At 39.8% G+C, this 17,718-nt stretch overlaps 2 protein-coding genes across 2 annotated transcripts; both read left to right on the forward strand.

The window, feature by feature from the left end:
* Window positions 1-590: 590 nt before the first annotated feature.
* LOC108545527 (endothelin-converting enzyme 1) lies at window positions 591-6,375 on the forward strand. The gene is made up of 18 exons (XM_017897233.1): window positions 591-703; window positions 790-950; window positions 1,242-1,403; window positions 1,483-1,566; window positions 1,730-1,938; window positions 2,017-3,288; window positions 3,374-3,469; window positions 3,563-3,704; window positions 3,784-3,892; window positions 4,163-4,253; window positions 4,380-4,556; window positions 4,700-4,806; window positions 4,877-4,935; window positions 5,054-5,105; window positions 5,177-5,244; window positions 5,314-5,450; window positions 5,703-5,870; window positions 6,117-6,375. Exons 1-18 carry the CDS (start codon window positions 684-686, stop codon window positions 6,297-6,299), a joined length of 3,297 nt encoding a protein of 1,098 aa, XP_017752722.1. The 5' UTR covers window positions 591-683; the 3' UTR covers window positions 6,300-6,375.
* Window positions 6,376-13,902: 7,527 nt separating this feature from the next.
* LOC108555063 (resilin) lies at window positions 13,903-16,427 on the forward strand. The gene is made up of 4 exons (XM_017910594.1): window positions 13,903-13,911; window positions 14,429-15,370; window positions 15,719-16,055; window positions 16,294-16,427. Exons 1-4 carry the CDS (start codon window positions 13,903-13,905, stop codon window positions 16,425-16,427), a joined length of 1,422 nt encoding a protein of 473 aa, XP_017766083.1.
* The last annotated feature ends 1,291 nt before the right edge of the window (window positions 16,428-17,718 follow it).

Below are 17,718 nucleotides of genomic sequence, written 5' to 3' on the forward strand. Positions count from 1 at the left end.
GGTAATAAAAATGCGAATAAATGTATAAATGAAACGAAGAAGATATTAAATTATTACATAATTAAGTTGTAAATTAATATAATTTAAATTTGACTAATAATTATGCGGGATGGAGTATGAATGAAGTGGACGGTGGATTCGATTAGCCCATAGTACTGACCGATGATAATTGCCCAATGTATTCGCGTTTCAGACTACCCTCTGTCAAATTTACGGCGTGTTCTGTCTGAAGTAAAAATGGCAAATGATCATCTACTTCCGAAAATTCAACATAATTGGTTGAAGTGCTAGAAAATTGCACTAGTACACCGGAATAGAAGTCATGTACATTTAATTGAAATTATCAGACCTCTAAGAACTCGTTAATTGATATAATCATCTGTGCCAAACGGAAATGAATGGAATGGTACTATCAATGAAGTTCCTGGGTGCGATATTGAGACATTACATCTACAAAAATCACAAGGGCAAAGGATGCAGATCTTTCTCTATCTATTTTAATACAGAAACATGTTATAATATTTTATCAGGACATTGCAGAAATATTTTCATGGCTATGTCCCCTCTACTAGTATAAAATTCACAGCCGCCGTGTTTCTCACACGTCGTAGAGCAAGACTGGATGTTGCATCGAAAGCCTAACTTCTAATTTTACGAAGTTTGGCTTCGGTCACATCGTTAAAATGTTACGTCTATTGTTACTGTAAGCTGAAAATTCAGAATAACATTATCAAAAACAATTTCTGTTGGAAGATCTTTTGTAAAATTTAATCTCGCAAATATTTCCAGGGCATCGTTGTGTGCTGTTTTAAGTGCATCTTTAATACCACACTCTCTGCTGAATTATCCTCACAGTTTGCAACGTTTGTTTGGAATAAAACGGGAGGATGCTGTCGAGGAAAGGAAGAACGAACGAGAAATATGTAAAACCGAAGAATGCCACTTAATTGGTAAGTAATAATTGCCGTACAATAAAACCGAAATTGAATATCTACGTGAAAGTAAATTAGCTCAGAGAACGACTTATTTTTATTACTCGGGAACGGATTACGAAATTTTTGAAATCCTTCACGATTTTAATTTTTGCATTCGAAGTTATAGCGTCAATAGATCTTTTCATTGTATTCATCCAATATTATAATCGATAATTTTTCAATCCTTCCAAATAAACAATTTGACATATATATTTTTTATTTACTACTTTATATTTTTTAATATCAATTTTTGCTTTCGCAATGCAGCACGAGTAATCAAGGACAGTATGGACGAGACCGTAGACCCATGTGACAATTTTTACGAGTATGCTTGTGGAAATTGGTCAAAGATCAACCCCATTCCGGAAAATAGGACCCAATGGAGCTTGTGGTCCATGGTAGAAGAGAAAATCGAGCGTCAAATTGAAGGTTCGTATTATTCGTTAAATTAAGATACTATTAAAATACGATATCAATATCATCTTAATAATTTCTCTTTTGTTTTCAGATATAATTACAAGTGACATGAAATCAAGCGATCTTTTCGCAGTGAAGCTTGCCAAAAAGTGGTACCGCAGTTGCATGGACGTAGGTACGTACTCAATTGACATAAATCCATGCAAACGCATCGATGTGAATTATATTCTAAAACTCGTGCTATTTATTAAAGAAAATGATATATTTTTTTCATCTAATAAAAATTAATACACCGAGATACAATTGAGAATAATAGAAATGAAATGTACGTTCTACAGATGCCATAGAAAAAAGAGGAGTCGAACCGATACTCTCCACCCTGTGGAGACACGGAGGATGGCCACTTATCATGGAAGATGGAGAATGGGACTCGGATATATACAGCTGGCAAATAGTCGATGACCAATTTGCTCGTTTAATAGGGTTCAACGCGTTTCACGATATACGTTACTCCAGGTTGACGTTTGAAGGCAACGATACGATACTGGTACGATCATGATCCATGAGAATCGAAATGAACGTTGGCTCGTTGTTCTAAGTAACGCGCCTCTAAATAATGTTTCAGATCGAGACACCACATTTACCTATAGGCGTAGATAAGATATTTTCGACAGCGAAAGATTACAATTTAGACAGCAGTGACGAAAATAACGAAAGTGGAGAAGGTAGTCAGGAGAAAGGAAGCAGAGAAAAAGGTCAACAACAGCAGAGCGAAGAAGACGAAGATGAAGATGAAAATGACGATGAAAACGAAGAGAGTGAAAGCTTGAGCTTTAGCGATTCGGGCGACGAAGAAGAAGAAGATGAAGGTAAGAGGAAAGTAAAAGTTGGAAAGCATCATAGAAAATTGAGACACGGTGGAAGGTGGCAGCGTAAGAAGAAAATGGGGAATAGACATATTAGTAAAGATCGAACGAAGAGAATCGCTAAGAGAGACATTTTGAAACGAAAAGCTCATCATCGCGTTAGGGCAATCTTATCGAAGCATAAGAATTTGTTGCGCCATAAACTGAGTAAGAAGGGAAATAATAAGAGACATAAGGCTTTAGAGAAACATTCGAATAAGAAGTTAAAGCCTCGTAAGAATACCGTGAGAAGGAGGAAGATGGAAAGGCCTATTAACAAAGAAGAATTACGCAAGAAGAAAATAGTCAAAACGAAGACTGCTAAGCGACTAGGACACAGCAAAAGGAAGAATAATAAGAATAAAGCAGTTGAAAGACACGCTCACGAAAAAGAGGGAACGAAAGCGAAGAAGACGAAGGAAAAATTACATAGAACAGAAGAAAAATTACATAACACGGAAAGTCATAAGCACCAGAAAATAGCCAATCACGAAGCTCATCGTGCTATGAACAAAATGGGCATTTCAAAACGCAAGCACACATCCAACAGGTATTATACACAGGATGATGATTCCGAAGTATCAAACTCGGACGAAAGTAACTATTACAACGAGGAAGAATATGACGATGATAATTATATCAGTAGCGACGAGTCCGATGAAGAAAATGACGATGATAACGAAGATAATGAAAGTAACGACGAAGATAATGAATCTAACGAGGACGATGATGAAGACGAAGACACTGACGAAGAAGAGGACAGCGACGATGATAACGATAGCGAATATGACGATGAGGATAATGACAGCATATTTGATATCGACGATGACGACCTGGAAGAAGTAGTAATAGAGTTGCTAAAAGAAGAATATAAAGATCACATATTAAATGTATCGATAATACTTTCTAATGGGAGAGGAATCGAGATAGCAAGGGAACAGATGGAGAAAGATGTCGATGATCTCGTTGAATTCATAGTTAAACTAGGCGAAGTAAGTAAATCCTCGCTATATCGTAACGAATTTGCTGTTTATTCGATATTTGCAATTTATTCGTAATGATATTTATTTATTTCAGTTAACGCTCCTGCTCGACGACGAACCCGTAAATATGACGCTTCTTGAACTGCAATACTTGTACAAAAGCTGCGGCGATACTACCCACACTAACAAGGTAAGACACTTTGCTTAAATACTCTTTGATCAAATATTTTCACAGATGCCGAAATAAACGTTTATGTAATTAATTAATTACATTATTATTCAGATAAATTGGATTAAGAAAATAGAGAAGATATTTGCCGAGGCTGGAGCGGAGATCGATGAAAACGTAGAAATTGTATTAGCATCTCCCGATTACATAGATGGTCTCTATGCTTTGCTCACGGAAACCCCGCAAAGAGTGCTCGGTGAGTTTGTTAACATAAAACTATTCTCATTTTAACCCTTGCTATAAACTAATCGTGTAAACTACCGCATTTGTTACAGTCAACTACGTTCACTGGGCCTTTATTAATAAAGCGATTATAGCTGGTCCGGAAGCTTTGAGAAATTTGGCTGAGGAATGGATGGGTATGTCTCGACGCTTTCCCACGAGGTTCGTAACGAGATCTTCGCGCGAAAAGATAATTAGAAAATAATATATTAGGTAGATTAGGGTATCCATCGACTTGGATAACTTTTTGATACGTCGTACAAATTAACATTCGATAGAATAATAGTAAAAGTTGGAAATATCTTTAGAGTTGATAGTCGAGAAATGGTAACGAACGTTGAAGAAAATTGTTCGAAATATCGAGTTCTACGACGTGTCAAAAAATTGTCGAATCCTTTTGTAGTAACTCAATCTTAACTAAATATTCCACAGGGACTCGATGTGCCTGCAATTAGTGCAAATATCCAACGTGGCAGGATACGAATACGTGAAAAAATATTTCTCAGAAGATGTAGCGAAATCGGTAATAATTCTTATCATCGCGTCTTGCGAGACAAAGATATTTTTAACGTTTAACATACATCAACGTCTTTTCACTGTGACTTAAAAAGCATCCTGCGTTCACAATTATTATTTATTATCCTTTAAGGCCAGAGACATGATCGACGATATACAAAAGGAGGTGGAATATCAGATCAAAGAATCGACGTGGATGAACGACGATACTAAACACTTTATTTTAGATAAGCTGGTGCACATGAAGAATTGGGTCGGTTACCCAAGCTGGTATCGAAATGAAACACTCGTGAAACGCTACTTCCAAGGGGTAGGTAACATTTCTTTGAACGATGATCGATGGCGATATTAAATATCTGATAATTTGTCAGTCTTTAATAGTCATTGAACTAATTGTCACGATTAATCGCTGTTTATCTCTTTCGTCGCGATAAATCTCTTTCTTTTTCCAAGCTTACGATTGGTACCTCGTTCTACGAGAACATACTGAACTATGCTAGATCTGTGAGGTGGAAACGTTTGCGAAGAATTTTGCAGACAGAGGAGGATGAAAACGCAGAGTAAGATATCGTTGGAAAATCACGTCAAGGTGACTTAAACCGATATTGAATTTTTATACTTGTCTTACAGAGACATACTGGATCCTTTGGAACTCAATGCTTTCTTCATGCCAACGGAAAATTCTATATGTACGTACCGATATCTCTATCTTATCGTGATACGGAATAATGATACTCTGTTATATTTTCTATTACAATAATAATTATAATAATACTTAAACTCTGATAAACTGTTTTATCGATACAGCAATCACTGCAGCAGACTTCCAGAGTCCATTCTTTGCATATAACCGGCCATGGTAAATATCGAACTTGTCATAATCGTGGATGTATACGTTTCATCGAGAATCATGTCGATTTCGTTTCTCAGGTACGTGAATTTCGGTATTATCGGACTCGTCATGGGCCACGAGGTGAACCACGGATTCGACGATTCAGGTGAATTATTATGAAAATATTGCAACTCGAAAGATAATTGACAAGACTTGATGAACGTGTCGATATTAGGTCACCTTTACGACAAGGAAGGGGTACCAATGGAATGGTTATCCGCGATGGCACAGGCTTACAATAAGAGAGCAAAGTGTTTCGTGGATCAGTATAACGGATATAGTATCCTGAAGGGAGAAAATTACACGATCAAGGTGAATGTTCCATGTTGAATTTATAGTTTCACTTATATCGCTATAAAGTTTGAGCTTTATTTCTATATTTACGCGAAAGTGCCATAATAAGCAAGATCTATATAAAGTTAATTAATTAAATTTTACGTTTACTTTTATAATTTAAGATTTTATAATTTAATAAAGAAAAAGGAGTTATTGTTAGAGATAAACAGTGCAACTGAGATTGTAGGAAAGAAAAATTAATGCGTATGTAAATGGGGAATATTGCAGGATTATGGGAACCAAACAGCGGGTGAAAATATTGCTGATACGATGGGTCTGCACGCTGTGTTCAGAGCTTACAAACGAAGAGAACGAGAATGTACTAAAGTGGACCCTGGTCTACCGGGATTAGAAAAATTTACCAATGACCAACTCTTCTTCTTATCATTTGGAAACGTAAGTTTCTGCCACGCTTTTAATGTCGATATTACTTTAGAATAATGTAAAATTTCGGGTAAAATATTGCTGAATTTTTCTACCAATTCTAGCATCTCAGAATTTTAGAATTTTGAAATCAGACGATTTCAGTTTTAGAATTTACAAATTGTACAATTTAATTCCTACTTTTCGTTTTATCGTTTAAAAACATTATTGTTCTGTGATTCGAGTCGCCTGATACCTTGAAGATAATTTTACTTATAGTTGTGGTGCGAAACGGAAGAAGACAGGGAAACTGCCATAAAGAGCGCGAAATATGACGTGCACAGTGCAGCACGTTTGAGGGTGATCGGTCCGGTCTCAAATTCCGAAGAATTTGCCAAAGCTTTCAACTGTCCCGTAGGTAGTCCCATGAATCCTAAAAATAAATGCAACTTATGGCAATAATTTGGAAAACCGTTAGATTTTCACCCACGATTCGATAACGTAACTGTTATGGAAAATTAAAAGCAACTGCAAATTACTCGTGTATGCTAATGTTGATTTATCATAATCCCAATCCTTCAGATCAGATCATTTTCACGTAATTATCTTTCTTAACAATTGCACGACCAATATATTCTAATATAAAAATATGTATAACTGTAAATAAAATGCGAGAAATAAATGTAAATAAAAAATAAAAAAAGAAAATTGGCAACTGAAATTATAATTAAAAATAAAATTTCTGAAAGGCGTTGTTTCAAATACATCTCGCAACGCGTTCGTAACAAACGTAGAAACGGAATACAGAGTCTGGTGGAAATGAAATACAGAGTACAAACATAGAATTTAATCTCTTCGATCATTCAACATGTCAGTGCATCAATCCTCTCTCAATGCCAGACTTCTTAATCTACCTGTTGAATTTGACCTTAACTTTTTTCGTCTTCGCCTATATAAAATCACCGTCTTTCTATAAAACTCAATTACTTTTTATCGAATGCCGCCTTGAACTCCATATTGCAAGAGAGAACAGGGATGCTAGATCCAGGCCTCAAGGTAGCCTTCGACGCTGCACGTTTTACGAGAGAGACGAAATACAATGACTGCAGGCGATCGAGCAGACGAAATTAACTATGATTCCTGATTTATACGCGTTAGCGAGCATTAACGTAATTTCACTGGCTTCAAGTACAAGAACCTTCATTCGATCGGTTGCTCAATGCGAGATCGTTGAGATTAACCTTTGCACTGGAAACGTTGTTTCGCTTGGCATATTTTAAACGAACGTTGCATAATTTTTTTTAAGCGTACAAGAATGTTCAGAAGATCATACGATTCGACTCTTTATCTATCGCTTTTCGGTCATTTTTCGGTCATCACGCCACCTCGGATAAGAAGTTAGCGTTATACGTTTCTTATCTATCATACATATGTTGTCAGCGAGAAGCCGAAGTTTGTTGGTTATGAAACAGGAACGTGAAGAAGAAATTACAAGTGGGTGTTAAGTAATTATCGATCACGTATAAAAATTGTAGCTTCGAGAATATAGGATTTACCGAATTAACCGTCGATAGGTTGACTTTATCGTAGTCATCGGAACATACGTACAGTAGTTATTCTATATTTTATCTTTATTGCATAATATTTATTTATATCCTGCTATTTAGCTTATCTATCATTTATCTATGTTCCGTAGAATTTTATGCTTTTTTATACTATGCAGTATCGTGCTATATTTTTTGAAACTATTCTGTGCTATTCCATACTATTCTCTAGTCTACTGAGCTACTCTGCTATATCTATGCTATATCTTTCTGTACTCTTCTGCACTCTTTCGTAGTGCTGGAAAAATAAAAATCAGATTCCTGCGAGTAATATAGCTCATCTGGAATTGCGCGAAAAAAGAGAGGAAAAAAAGGAAAACAGGAAAAAGGAAGAAAAATATGGCGACGAGATGAGAATCCAGCTGGAAGAACCTTCGAAATCGTTATCGCGGGAGCAAAGCAAGGACCAACGATGCATAACGCGGCGTTAGACGGCCATAAGTCATCCGCGTTGTATCAAAAGTGTAAGCGCCTAACCGCATTGCATCGTTAACGGCGCAAGTGTTGCAATTCACTGAGACAGTTGTAGATCGATGTAGGGACAGTAAATTAGATCAGGCAAAAGAACATTACCTAACTGTAGCACGAGCGCTCATCTTCAGACACAGGCCTCCAACACTTTCACAGATCAAATAGAAGTGGTGAAACTGCTCGATTATACCGGTGCATCGAATGGGTATATATCGCATTTGCTCGGCCAGAGAAAGCACGCTCTGATTCATCGGAATAAATGGCCGCAGTTTAGAGCGGATGCATCCCATTATAATGTGCATATCCAGCGATAAACTATCACTCTCGCTGGATCGATCGTGATATCATGATAACGTGCTTTGAATTGCTAAATTTGTAAATGTGCACACGGGCCTTTTAAACGTCTCGGACACGTCTCGCATCCCTTCTTTTTCGGGCTCGTTGCATAAGCCACCGTCGAGGTTGCATAAATAACAGGAACTGGGGGTTGAATTATTTGCGAACGACACGAATCTTCCGTGTTACGAGCTGCAGGTACATCGAAACGTGTATCGAGCTACGTGTACGATCCGGGGTATGGGAATGTGACAAGAAAACTCTCAAATCGTCCTCGTTCCTTAATTCTCCAGCTTCGATCCTATCGTTTCCTCTGAATTTCTCGCATCTTTCTGATTCCTCTCGAAGAGGAAGAATTTCTCTTACGTTTTCGACGCTCGTCTGTATTTCTGCCCGATTTTAGCTCCAGCGTTTTTATTTTCTTTCTTCTGCTTTTTAGACGTTTGTTTCTGTTTTCGTTTCGTTTCCGTTACGTTTCCGTAAACGACACCAGAATGGTATACATATCTACCACTTTTTTGCAGAGAATTTCCATACTTTTCCTTCCATTTCGTCCATTTTGTATCTTCGCCATTTCCTTGCATTCCGCAATTTCGACACTTAATCGAATTAGGATAAGAGTTAGGATAACGTTGATCTTCCAAGGTCGAAAGTGAAGTGCAGAGTTCTACGTGGCAGCATCAGCTACGTATATGTTCCTGTTATGCTACACTCGTATACTCGGTGTCTTCTTATATCCACGTATCACGTTTTCTCCCATTTCCATCGCGCTTCTGTCTTTCCTCTGTTCTTCATTTATGCCACGTTCTTTCTCCTTTCCTCCGTATATATTCTCTTTCTCTTTCCTCGTATATCTTCTCTTCCATTTTCCATCCCTGTTCTTTCACTCGATCTTTTGAATTCCCTCTGCATCTCGATATTTTTTACAATTTCTCACCGTGTGACCCACGTTCGACGATTAATACCAACACTCGTTAGTCCGTCGTGCACGTGCAGGGCACGCAGCAGAGAGGACTAAATAACGAGGGAAAATTTTCGATGCTCGGCGAGATGGAAAGGCGAGGAGATAAATAACTTCCCGACGAGAGATTCATCTCGAGGAGAGTAAAAGCAGGAAAATCGTAAAGCGTTCGAAAGATAAAAACGATTAGGGGGATCGGTGGTGCAAAGAAAAGCCTGGATGCAACGTGATTTAATAATAAGCGAGTCGGATAACTCGTTTGAGGCGCGCAAGAAGGTCACGGAAGAACAATCGGGTCTCATAAAAGTGCAAAAGTTGCACGCCGTACGCAAGTCTGGGCAATTGCTTTACGTAACAGTTATCTCCGAAACTAATTTGCCATCTTTCCCCGTTGACGCGTCGCTGTCCAGAGATAATCATCGGAAAAACTATTAAGCAAGTTCCTCGAGTTAATTTAGCCATTCGTGACTTCATTTATCCTTGCTCGTTTACCTTTTTACCTCGACCAGGCGATAAACATTAATCTCCCGGCACCACGTGCAACACGTCCATAATATTAATCTAGCCCCGGGAAGAATTTCCATTCGCCAGAAAGCTTCCGCGTTGTTCGCTTTTCCATGAAACCGATCCATTTAGCGAGGATAACAATTAACGCCTACGTGGATGTACGATACGGTTTCTCGACCGATTTCATCATTTTCGCTAATCGGTGATAACCGAAGGAACGTTCGCGCGTATTCGCATATGGTTTTACGAGAGATTGGGTAATCTTTTATTTTACGTACACTTCATTTGTTCCGTCAAAATGAAAAATAATTCGTATTCTCGACTCTAGAGCCGTACATCTGTATTACGTGGCTAAACATAATACACGTCGACAAGGATAACCAAAGTGGTATATTGGATAGAAAACAGTGTACATAATTATCTTCCTATGCGAATAAAAATTAATCTGAACGTTGCGAAAAAAGCTCCTTTTAATAGTAGCCAATAGTAACCTATCGCTGTTATATGCATTAATTCGTGCTGGATAAATAAAATTTCGTAAAAATAGAATGAGAGTACGTATATCGGTACCTTTTTAGATTTCGGCGAATTACAATCATAGACATCGGTATATTCGCGAGTTTTTACAAAAAGTTGTTGGAAAAGTTGGAATTTTTCGGTAACTCTGCACGCATCGCCTATCGCGTTATCCGCGAAGAAAAATTGGAAAAAAAATTCGAAAGTGTAGTCGAAAGCAGTGTTCAGTAGCATGCGTACTTGGTTGAAACTCGAACGAAGCTAAGCACCGGGCGTATTAACATCGCTTTAACGTCACGTTCGTGAACGTGGCGTGCGATTGCCATCGACTGGCCGAAATGATCGAATCTATGGAGAAGTGGTTCGGTTCGGACCGGTATTCTTCCGGGTAGCTCCGTCGAATCGGTAGAAAATTTCGAGCGATGCATCAGTGCCAGCGTAAGGTCCGTTTTATCGAGCGTAAAACAGTTCGCCTTCGGTCATTTATCAGATCCGAACGATCCATGGCACCTCGTTGCGCTATGCGATTTATGCACGAAGAGGATTCCTCCGGTACGGCGACGTGCCTCGAAACCATGGCCGGTGTATAATAAAACGGACACGGCGCGATACAATCGAAACTGTTCTAAACCGATTAAGACGAATTTCAGGATTCGCGAATACCATAAATCTCCGATCGCAAAAATCCTAGGTACCCGCCGCGCTATCTTACTCGTGTTACGATGAGGTGCTGATACAATAAACCCGTGACGCAATCTTGCATAATGTATCCCTATCTTAACCAACATCCCACGTTGCCACCACCTGTATTCAGCACGAGTTCACTGATTGCACAAACTTTCTGCATCCAGGATACGAGCGTGTGTACACGTTGGACAGTTGAATCCGTGTGTCTGCGTGCCCTACTAATTCTACCACGCGACATTTTTCGGGATAATTAAACGACTCGGGCTTAATTAGTCGCCGCTATTAATCGCGTGCCTGTCGAATCGGCCGTGTCGGAAGAACGAGTCGTCGAGCTCTTTCTGACGATTGATTTAACGAAAAATTCAGACTCGTGCTTCTCGAATATCGAACTTCTGCTAATAAGTTGGCGAATATGCGACATCGATAGCATTTTAGCGTAAAATAATTATTTCGCTATCTAATTTCGTTAAAAAATATTTATTTCGTAATTTCTACGATTAAAAGATCGTGGAAAAAGAAGCTTCCGTAACGAATGAAACGTGTCGAAAGTGTACACTCGGAGATTTTTATAAATTTTCGATTAAACTATTTCGAACGGGGTCTGGGATTTATGCGGCTATGAAAAGTGATTCGTATTATTTGATCGGTACCGATGTATTGGCTTCATCCCTTCCATCGGTGTGCCCATAACTACATGCTAAAGGATACGGTTAAGATGCATGAATTCCAGTTGATCGAGCTTCACGTATGTGCATTTTAAGCAGCGATGTTCTTAACCCCTTCGTGTTTCAATGACGTGCACTTCGTAAAAACGTATGAGAAAGCCTGGTTGGCAGAAAGCACGTCGTTGCCTTAACCGCATAGGACATAATAGGTTTAATTGCCATCTCTCCTTTCCAAGTCCTCCCTACATGAATTACGCGATCGAACTTTTTATAGAATCTTTCGGTATGGTTTCGTGCTCATAGATGGTACGCGTATTTTTCTCTCCTCGTCGAACGCGAAGAAGAGGCTGCCTCTATTCTGTTCCGTGAAAAATGTCAGAAGACCCGAAGATCCCGGTTAACCCGTCGTTTGTCACGGAGAAAAAACTTGCTGAACATTAATATAACCATAAATAAACTTTACGCTGTGCCCAATACACATGCACGCGGTTTATGTAACGGTTCTAAAACATTTTTTTACCCCGTTGTGTGCTCATCGAACGGATTCGCTCTATAACAACGACGTTAAGCGAGCCTCGGAGGATCGGTCCTTAAACGGAGGCCAATTGAATTTTCGCGAAAGCATATTTGTCAATGTTAAAATCGTTCCATCGTTGTTACGTTAGACACGGTTCGCTTTATCCGTGCAATAAACCTGGATCCTTCGTTAACTATATACGCTGATCGGTAAGTACATGGTAAAAAGAAGCGACGGTGAAGCGAACGCGGGCGTTAATGGATCGCGTTATGGCAACGCGTATAAACGTCCTGAGAAATTGAAAGTGCGAGGAAAGTGTATTACGCCATTTAAAAATCGGTCTGTATCAAACCCATGACATTCGGTATCGAAGGCTACTGATCGGTTGCGAAATTAGATGGATGAAAGTCGAAAAGCAAAGCGCGTTCTTCGGCCATTAACGCGGCACCTTCCCGAAATATTCCAGTCATCGTTTCGGCATTTCGTTTCGCCATCAATTAAATTCTCATCTTACTTGCTCGAGACGAAAAGAAGGAAAAACGCGTAAGCTGGACTGGAAGAGAGTCCAAGAAGAGTCTAAAAGACTGCGTCGATAGTTGCTCGTTGCAACATATTCGACTAGACGGATACTTTTGTCAAGTACGCCCCATTTTGCGATCGATAGTTTACGATATTATCGTAACAGTGTAGGTATATCGGATGAAAAATTGCCAGATTCTTCCAACTCCTTTTTCTCATATTCGTGGTTAGAGAAAATTGTCGCGTTTCATTCACGAGTATGACATGGAGACATGGAAAGATCGGAAGGGTTAAATAAACGTGTAACATTATCGTAGGTGTAATACACGTAGCATAGATGTATAAGAAATGCATACATGTCCATCGTGCTTCGGCTACGTGATTTCGTTTAATCGGAACACCTAAATCACGCGTGGCGCGGTTACACCCCAAGCTCGGTAACCAGGTTCGCGCTTGGACGCTGGAAAAAGATTCGAATTTCTCGGCTAATTAATCAGCTACCAGCAGCGTCCGATTAATCATCGTTTCCTATCGCGTTAAACAACGTTCTGGCTCCTAATTAGATAGTTACCTCCGTAATTAGTACACTCGCTTAACGTTGCCTAATGTCTCATTCGCCTGGCTCGCTGTTCGATGGAAGAATCGCCAAGCATCGAACAATTTCGTGAAAGTTTCCGATGCGAACAGACGCGAGCAGTATTAATCAAGCCGGTTAACAAAGACGAGCGGTCCAAGTTGCCATCCTTAGAAGGTCCGTATCCTTACGAAGTCCTGCATCCTTCTTCGTTGCCGCTCTCGTCGACCGACAGAGAAGCGAGCACGAGAGGAGCGATGCTCCAAGTTAATGATGCGCCGCATTGCGTTACAATATAGGATTCGTAACCCGTGAAATATGGAACGAATCCGTACTCTAGGTGGCTGCTACGGTCCCACTCTTCTTCACTCACCATCACTACCGTCACCGACTGATTCAACACCACCGTGACACAGTTACACCGAGCCTCGCTGTAAATCCTACAGCGCTTGCACCAAACCGTGATCTAGAATCACGGATGAATCCCGGGATATATAAAGCGGATTAGAACCAAAGTTTGTCATTCCCTCGACACCATCCAACGGTGGAAGGTGTGCATAGCCAAAAGGTAGAACCGACGGAAACGCAGGCCTACCTGGTGCAGCACCTCGCGTGATCCAGAGGCTCACCTTCTCAAGGATAAACGAGGGAAAAACGGTGGCGTGGTTTATTGTTCCACCCAGAGGAAAGATCCACCGATTCAACGCCATGTCTAAGGTGAGAAAACCTGGATCCAGAGAGGTAGGAGGGAAATTATATCTGTTGCAACTGATAAGCATCGAGTAGGAAGAAGCGCGAGGCGAGGATTGTTCCATCCGTCGAAATGTCCCGACGCTATTCTACGTCCTATTCTCAGTTGCTCAACGCCAGAGACACCGACTCTGTTCCACTCTGTATCTCGTGCTAAAATTCCACCACTAGATCCCACTAGATCCACCACTAGATTCTCTACGCAAATTAGATCGCTGATCCATTGGGAGAATCGAATTATCGACCCGCGAGTCTGAAAATACTCACCCTCTAACGCGTACAATGACGATTTAAAAACGCACAGATAATAAGAAAGTAAATAGCATCGACAGAGATCAAAGCAAACTGCAGTCTTTAAAAATCTACGTTCCACACCTACGTACTTTACCCGAATTAATTTCAATCTCAACCGACTTATACAACCGGTCATAACTCACCCACTGTCTAGTCGACACGTACACGTGTTCAAATCTCGTATTTACAGATCGGATTAGCGGTATTCATCGTGGCCCTGACGCTGGTGCGCTCGGAGCCCCCGGTGAATTCGTATTTGCCACCTGGCGGCGGTGGCCCCGGTGGCAACGGAGGCGGTAGCGGAGGACCATCCAACACCTATGGACCACCTGGTTTCGACGGACAAAATGCTATCGGTGGAGGCGACACTGGCCGCAATGGTCTGTCGAACAGTTACGGAGTACCTACTGGTGGAAACGGTTACAATGGCGGTGGTTCTGGCAATGGAAGAGGTGGCTCGAACGGTGGAAGAGGAAACGGTAGCGGCAGAGGAAACGGTTTCGGTGGTGGTCAACCTTCCAGTTCTTATGGAGCACCATCCAATGGACTCGGTGGGAATGGAGGTGCAGGAGCAGCAAGACCATCGAGCAGCTACGGAGCACCTGGTGGAGGAAATGGATTCGGGGGTGGAAGCAACGGAGCTGGCAAGAATGGATTCGGCGGCAGTCCATCGAGCAGCTACGGACCACCGGAAAGTGGAAACGGCTTTGGTGGTGGCAATGGAGGTGGAACTCCGTCCAGTCTCTACGGACCGCCGGGCAGAAACGGAAATGGAGGAAACGGTGGAAACGGTGGCAGTGGAGGACGACCGTCCGGAACCTACGGTACGCCTGATAGAAACGGAGGAAGACCATCGGGACTCTATGGACCACCTGGCAGAAACGGTGGCGGAAATGGAGGATATAACGGTGCTAATGGTGGTAATGGTGGATATCCGTCAGGAGGACCGGGTGGAAATGGAGGTGGTAATGGTGGTTATCCCTCTGGAGGCCCTGGTGGTAACGGCGGTGGCAATGGTGGTTATCCCTCTGGAGGTCCAGGTGGCAATGGAGGAGGCAATGGTGGTTATCCCTCTGGAGGACCAGGTGGAAATGGTGGCGGTAATGGAGGTTATGGTGAAGATGAAAGTAATGTAAGTGGATATTCGTGATAATTACCTAACATGACGGATTATTCGTGACGATATCTTTCTCAGAAGATATCAAGTAGAATATTTTCCCTATCGTACCAAGTAGAGGATGAATCAAGATAATATTTTGCTACGTTCGATTTTTAGTATGTTATAGAGTAATATTCCGAATTTCTTAAGTTCCTCATATCGAACGAAATTCGTGAAGATATCATCTAAAATATTGAAATATAAAAAAGAGAAACTCCACTTTTATAACTTCGTATATGATAAACACTAATAACGTGTCGTTTCGTTCACTCGTTGTGATGTATTTCATTTCATATTTATTTGGCGTATTTATTTACGTAGGAACCAGCGAAATACGAATTTTCTTACGAAGTCAAGGACGAGCAATCTGGCGCTGATTATGGCCATACGGAAAGCAGAGACGGAGACCGTGCACAGGGAGAGTTCAATGTTCTGCTTCCCGATGGCAGAAAGCAAATTGTTGAATACGAGGCCGATCAAGATGGATTTAAACCTCAAATTAGATACGAAGGTGAAGCAAATCAAGGATACGGTCCTGGTGGGCCAGGAGGTAATGGTGGAGATAATGGATATCCAAGTGGCGGACCTAACGGGGCTGGATCCAATGGCAATGGTTATCCGTCAGGAAGGCCCGGTGGTGGACCTGACTTCAGCGATGGTAAAAGAAACGTATATCTTAATTAGTTAATAATACGACAAACTGTAAGAAATTTTCATTGTTCCGTTTACTTTTGTAACTTTAATAACTTCCACAACTTTCTCTCCATAAGAATTTCTTTCCAATTCTATTTATTATTATGTCTCGTACAAGTAAAGGTATCAAGTTCTCCCATTAAAAATAGTAAAAAACATTTTGTACAAATAACGTTTAAATATATATGTAATTGAATTACCAGGGGGGTATCCATCCGGAAGACCAGGTGGTAACAATGGCGGTTCCAGAAACGGAAACAACGGAAACAACGCTAATGGTGGATATCCATCTGGAAGTGGTGGCGACGCTACAGCTAACGGAGGATACCAGTACTAAATATTCATCTAGGTGTAGTAATATATATCGCGTGTACTACGAAAAGGGAATACATAGGGCAACGTTTATCATAACGCATAGGATAGTTTTTGTCTGGAACAATAGAAACGTGGCTATAATTGCAAACGATGATAATTTTAGTACAGTCGAATTTTTACGTCGATATCTAATATATTTAATCGTTTTAGCACATTTTCAGTTGAACAATCGCAAAACGAAGAAAACGGTTACTCGTTTAACGTCGAAAACGTGCAAGTTTTTATGTTGCAATGCTTCGTTTCTTTCAGACGTGGTATCCTTCCTAGTATAAAGAGAATAACGATATATTCATACGATAAACATAAAGACCTCACAGTTAATTATTAGAAATAAACGATACTATTAGATATTAATTGCATACAACTTTCCGATATATTCATTTATAGCGGAATATAAATTGCAATAATACTAACAATATCGTTTAATTAACTTAGCAAACGCAGTGTCATTATTTCTCAATCGATTCCTTTTTCAGTACTTAAAATAAAATTCGCAAAACAACTGGTAACCATTATACGTATCACTTGAAATTTTATATACGTGCAATATTCGTGTTCTTCGAAAGAACGTTTGAAATAAGAATCCTTTTCTTTAACATTCGATAAGTTATCCACGATTTTATAATCATCACGAGATGTATGCTAATTTTTAACGTTTGTTAAGATATGTTTTGTATTTATTACTATTTATCATATTATATGTATATTTTAACGATGTTTAAAATGTAGCTGTAGAAACAAACGTCCGCATAAATAAAAATTGCGGTAGGCCATAATGTGTTCAGTCTTTCACTTACACCTTTCACGCTATGTAAACGTATTCTACAATTTATGGTACAGGTGTATAATTATTAATATTAAATAATTAAGAAAAATATGTGTGCGCGAAATAATAATATTATTCGTATTTTTATATTAATGGAGTACCTGTTTGTAATGTACATATGATTAGATGCTTGTATATAATCCGCTTTCGCATTTATAAATTAAATTCCCAAATGTCGTAATGTAAATCGTAGCAAGAAAAAGATGCTGGTAACCGCCAAAAGAGAAATCAGTACTATTTTAAACATATAGCAAGAAAACGCATTAGATAAATATTTTCAAATTAGATAATATATTTCACTTAACGACACAAAATAAATAAAACGCGTTACATTCGTAAAATATAATAAAATATTAAAGAATCCGACAAATACCTCGAATCTAACATATCGATACTATCATCACGCAAATCTAATGTTTATATTTAA

Source organism: Eufriesea mexicana, unplaced genomic scaffold, assembly GCF_001483705.2.
Source record: "Eufriesea mexicana isolate 0111107269 unplaced genomic scaffold, ASM148370v2 scaffold4744748300, whole genome shotgun sequence".
In the NCBI taxonomy this organism is placed as follows: domain Eukaryota; kingdom Metazoa; phylum Arthropoda; class Insecta; order Hymenoptera; family Apidae; genus Eufriesea; species Eufriesea mexicana.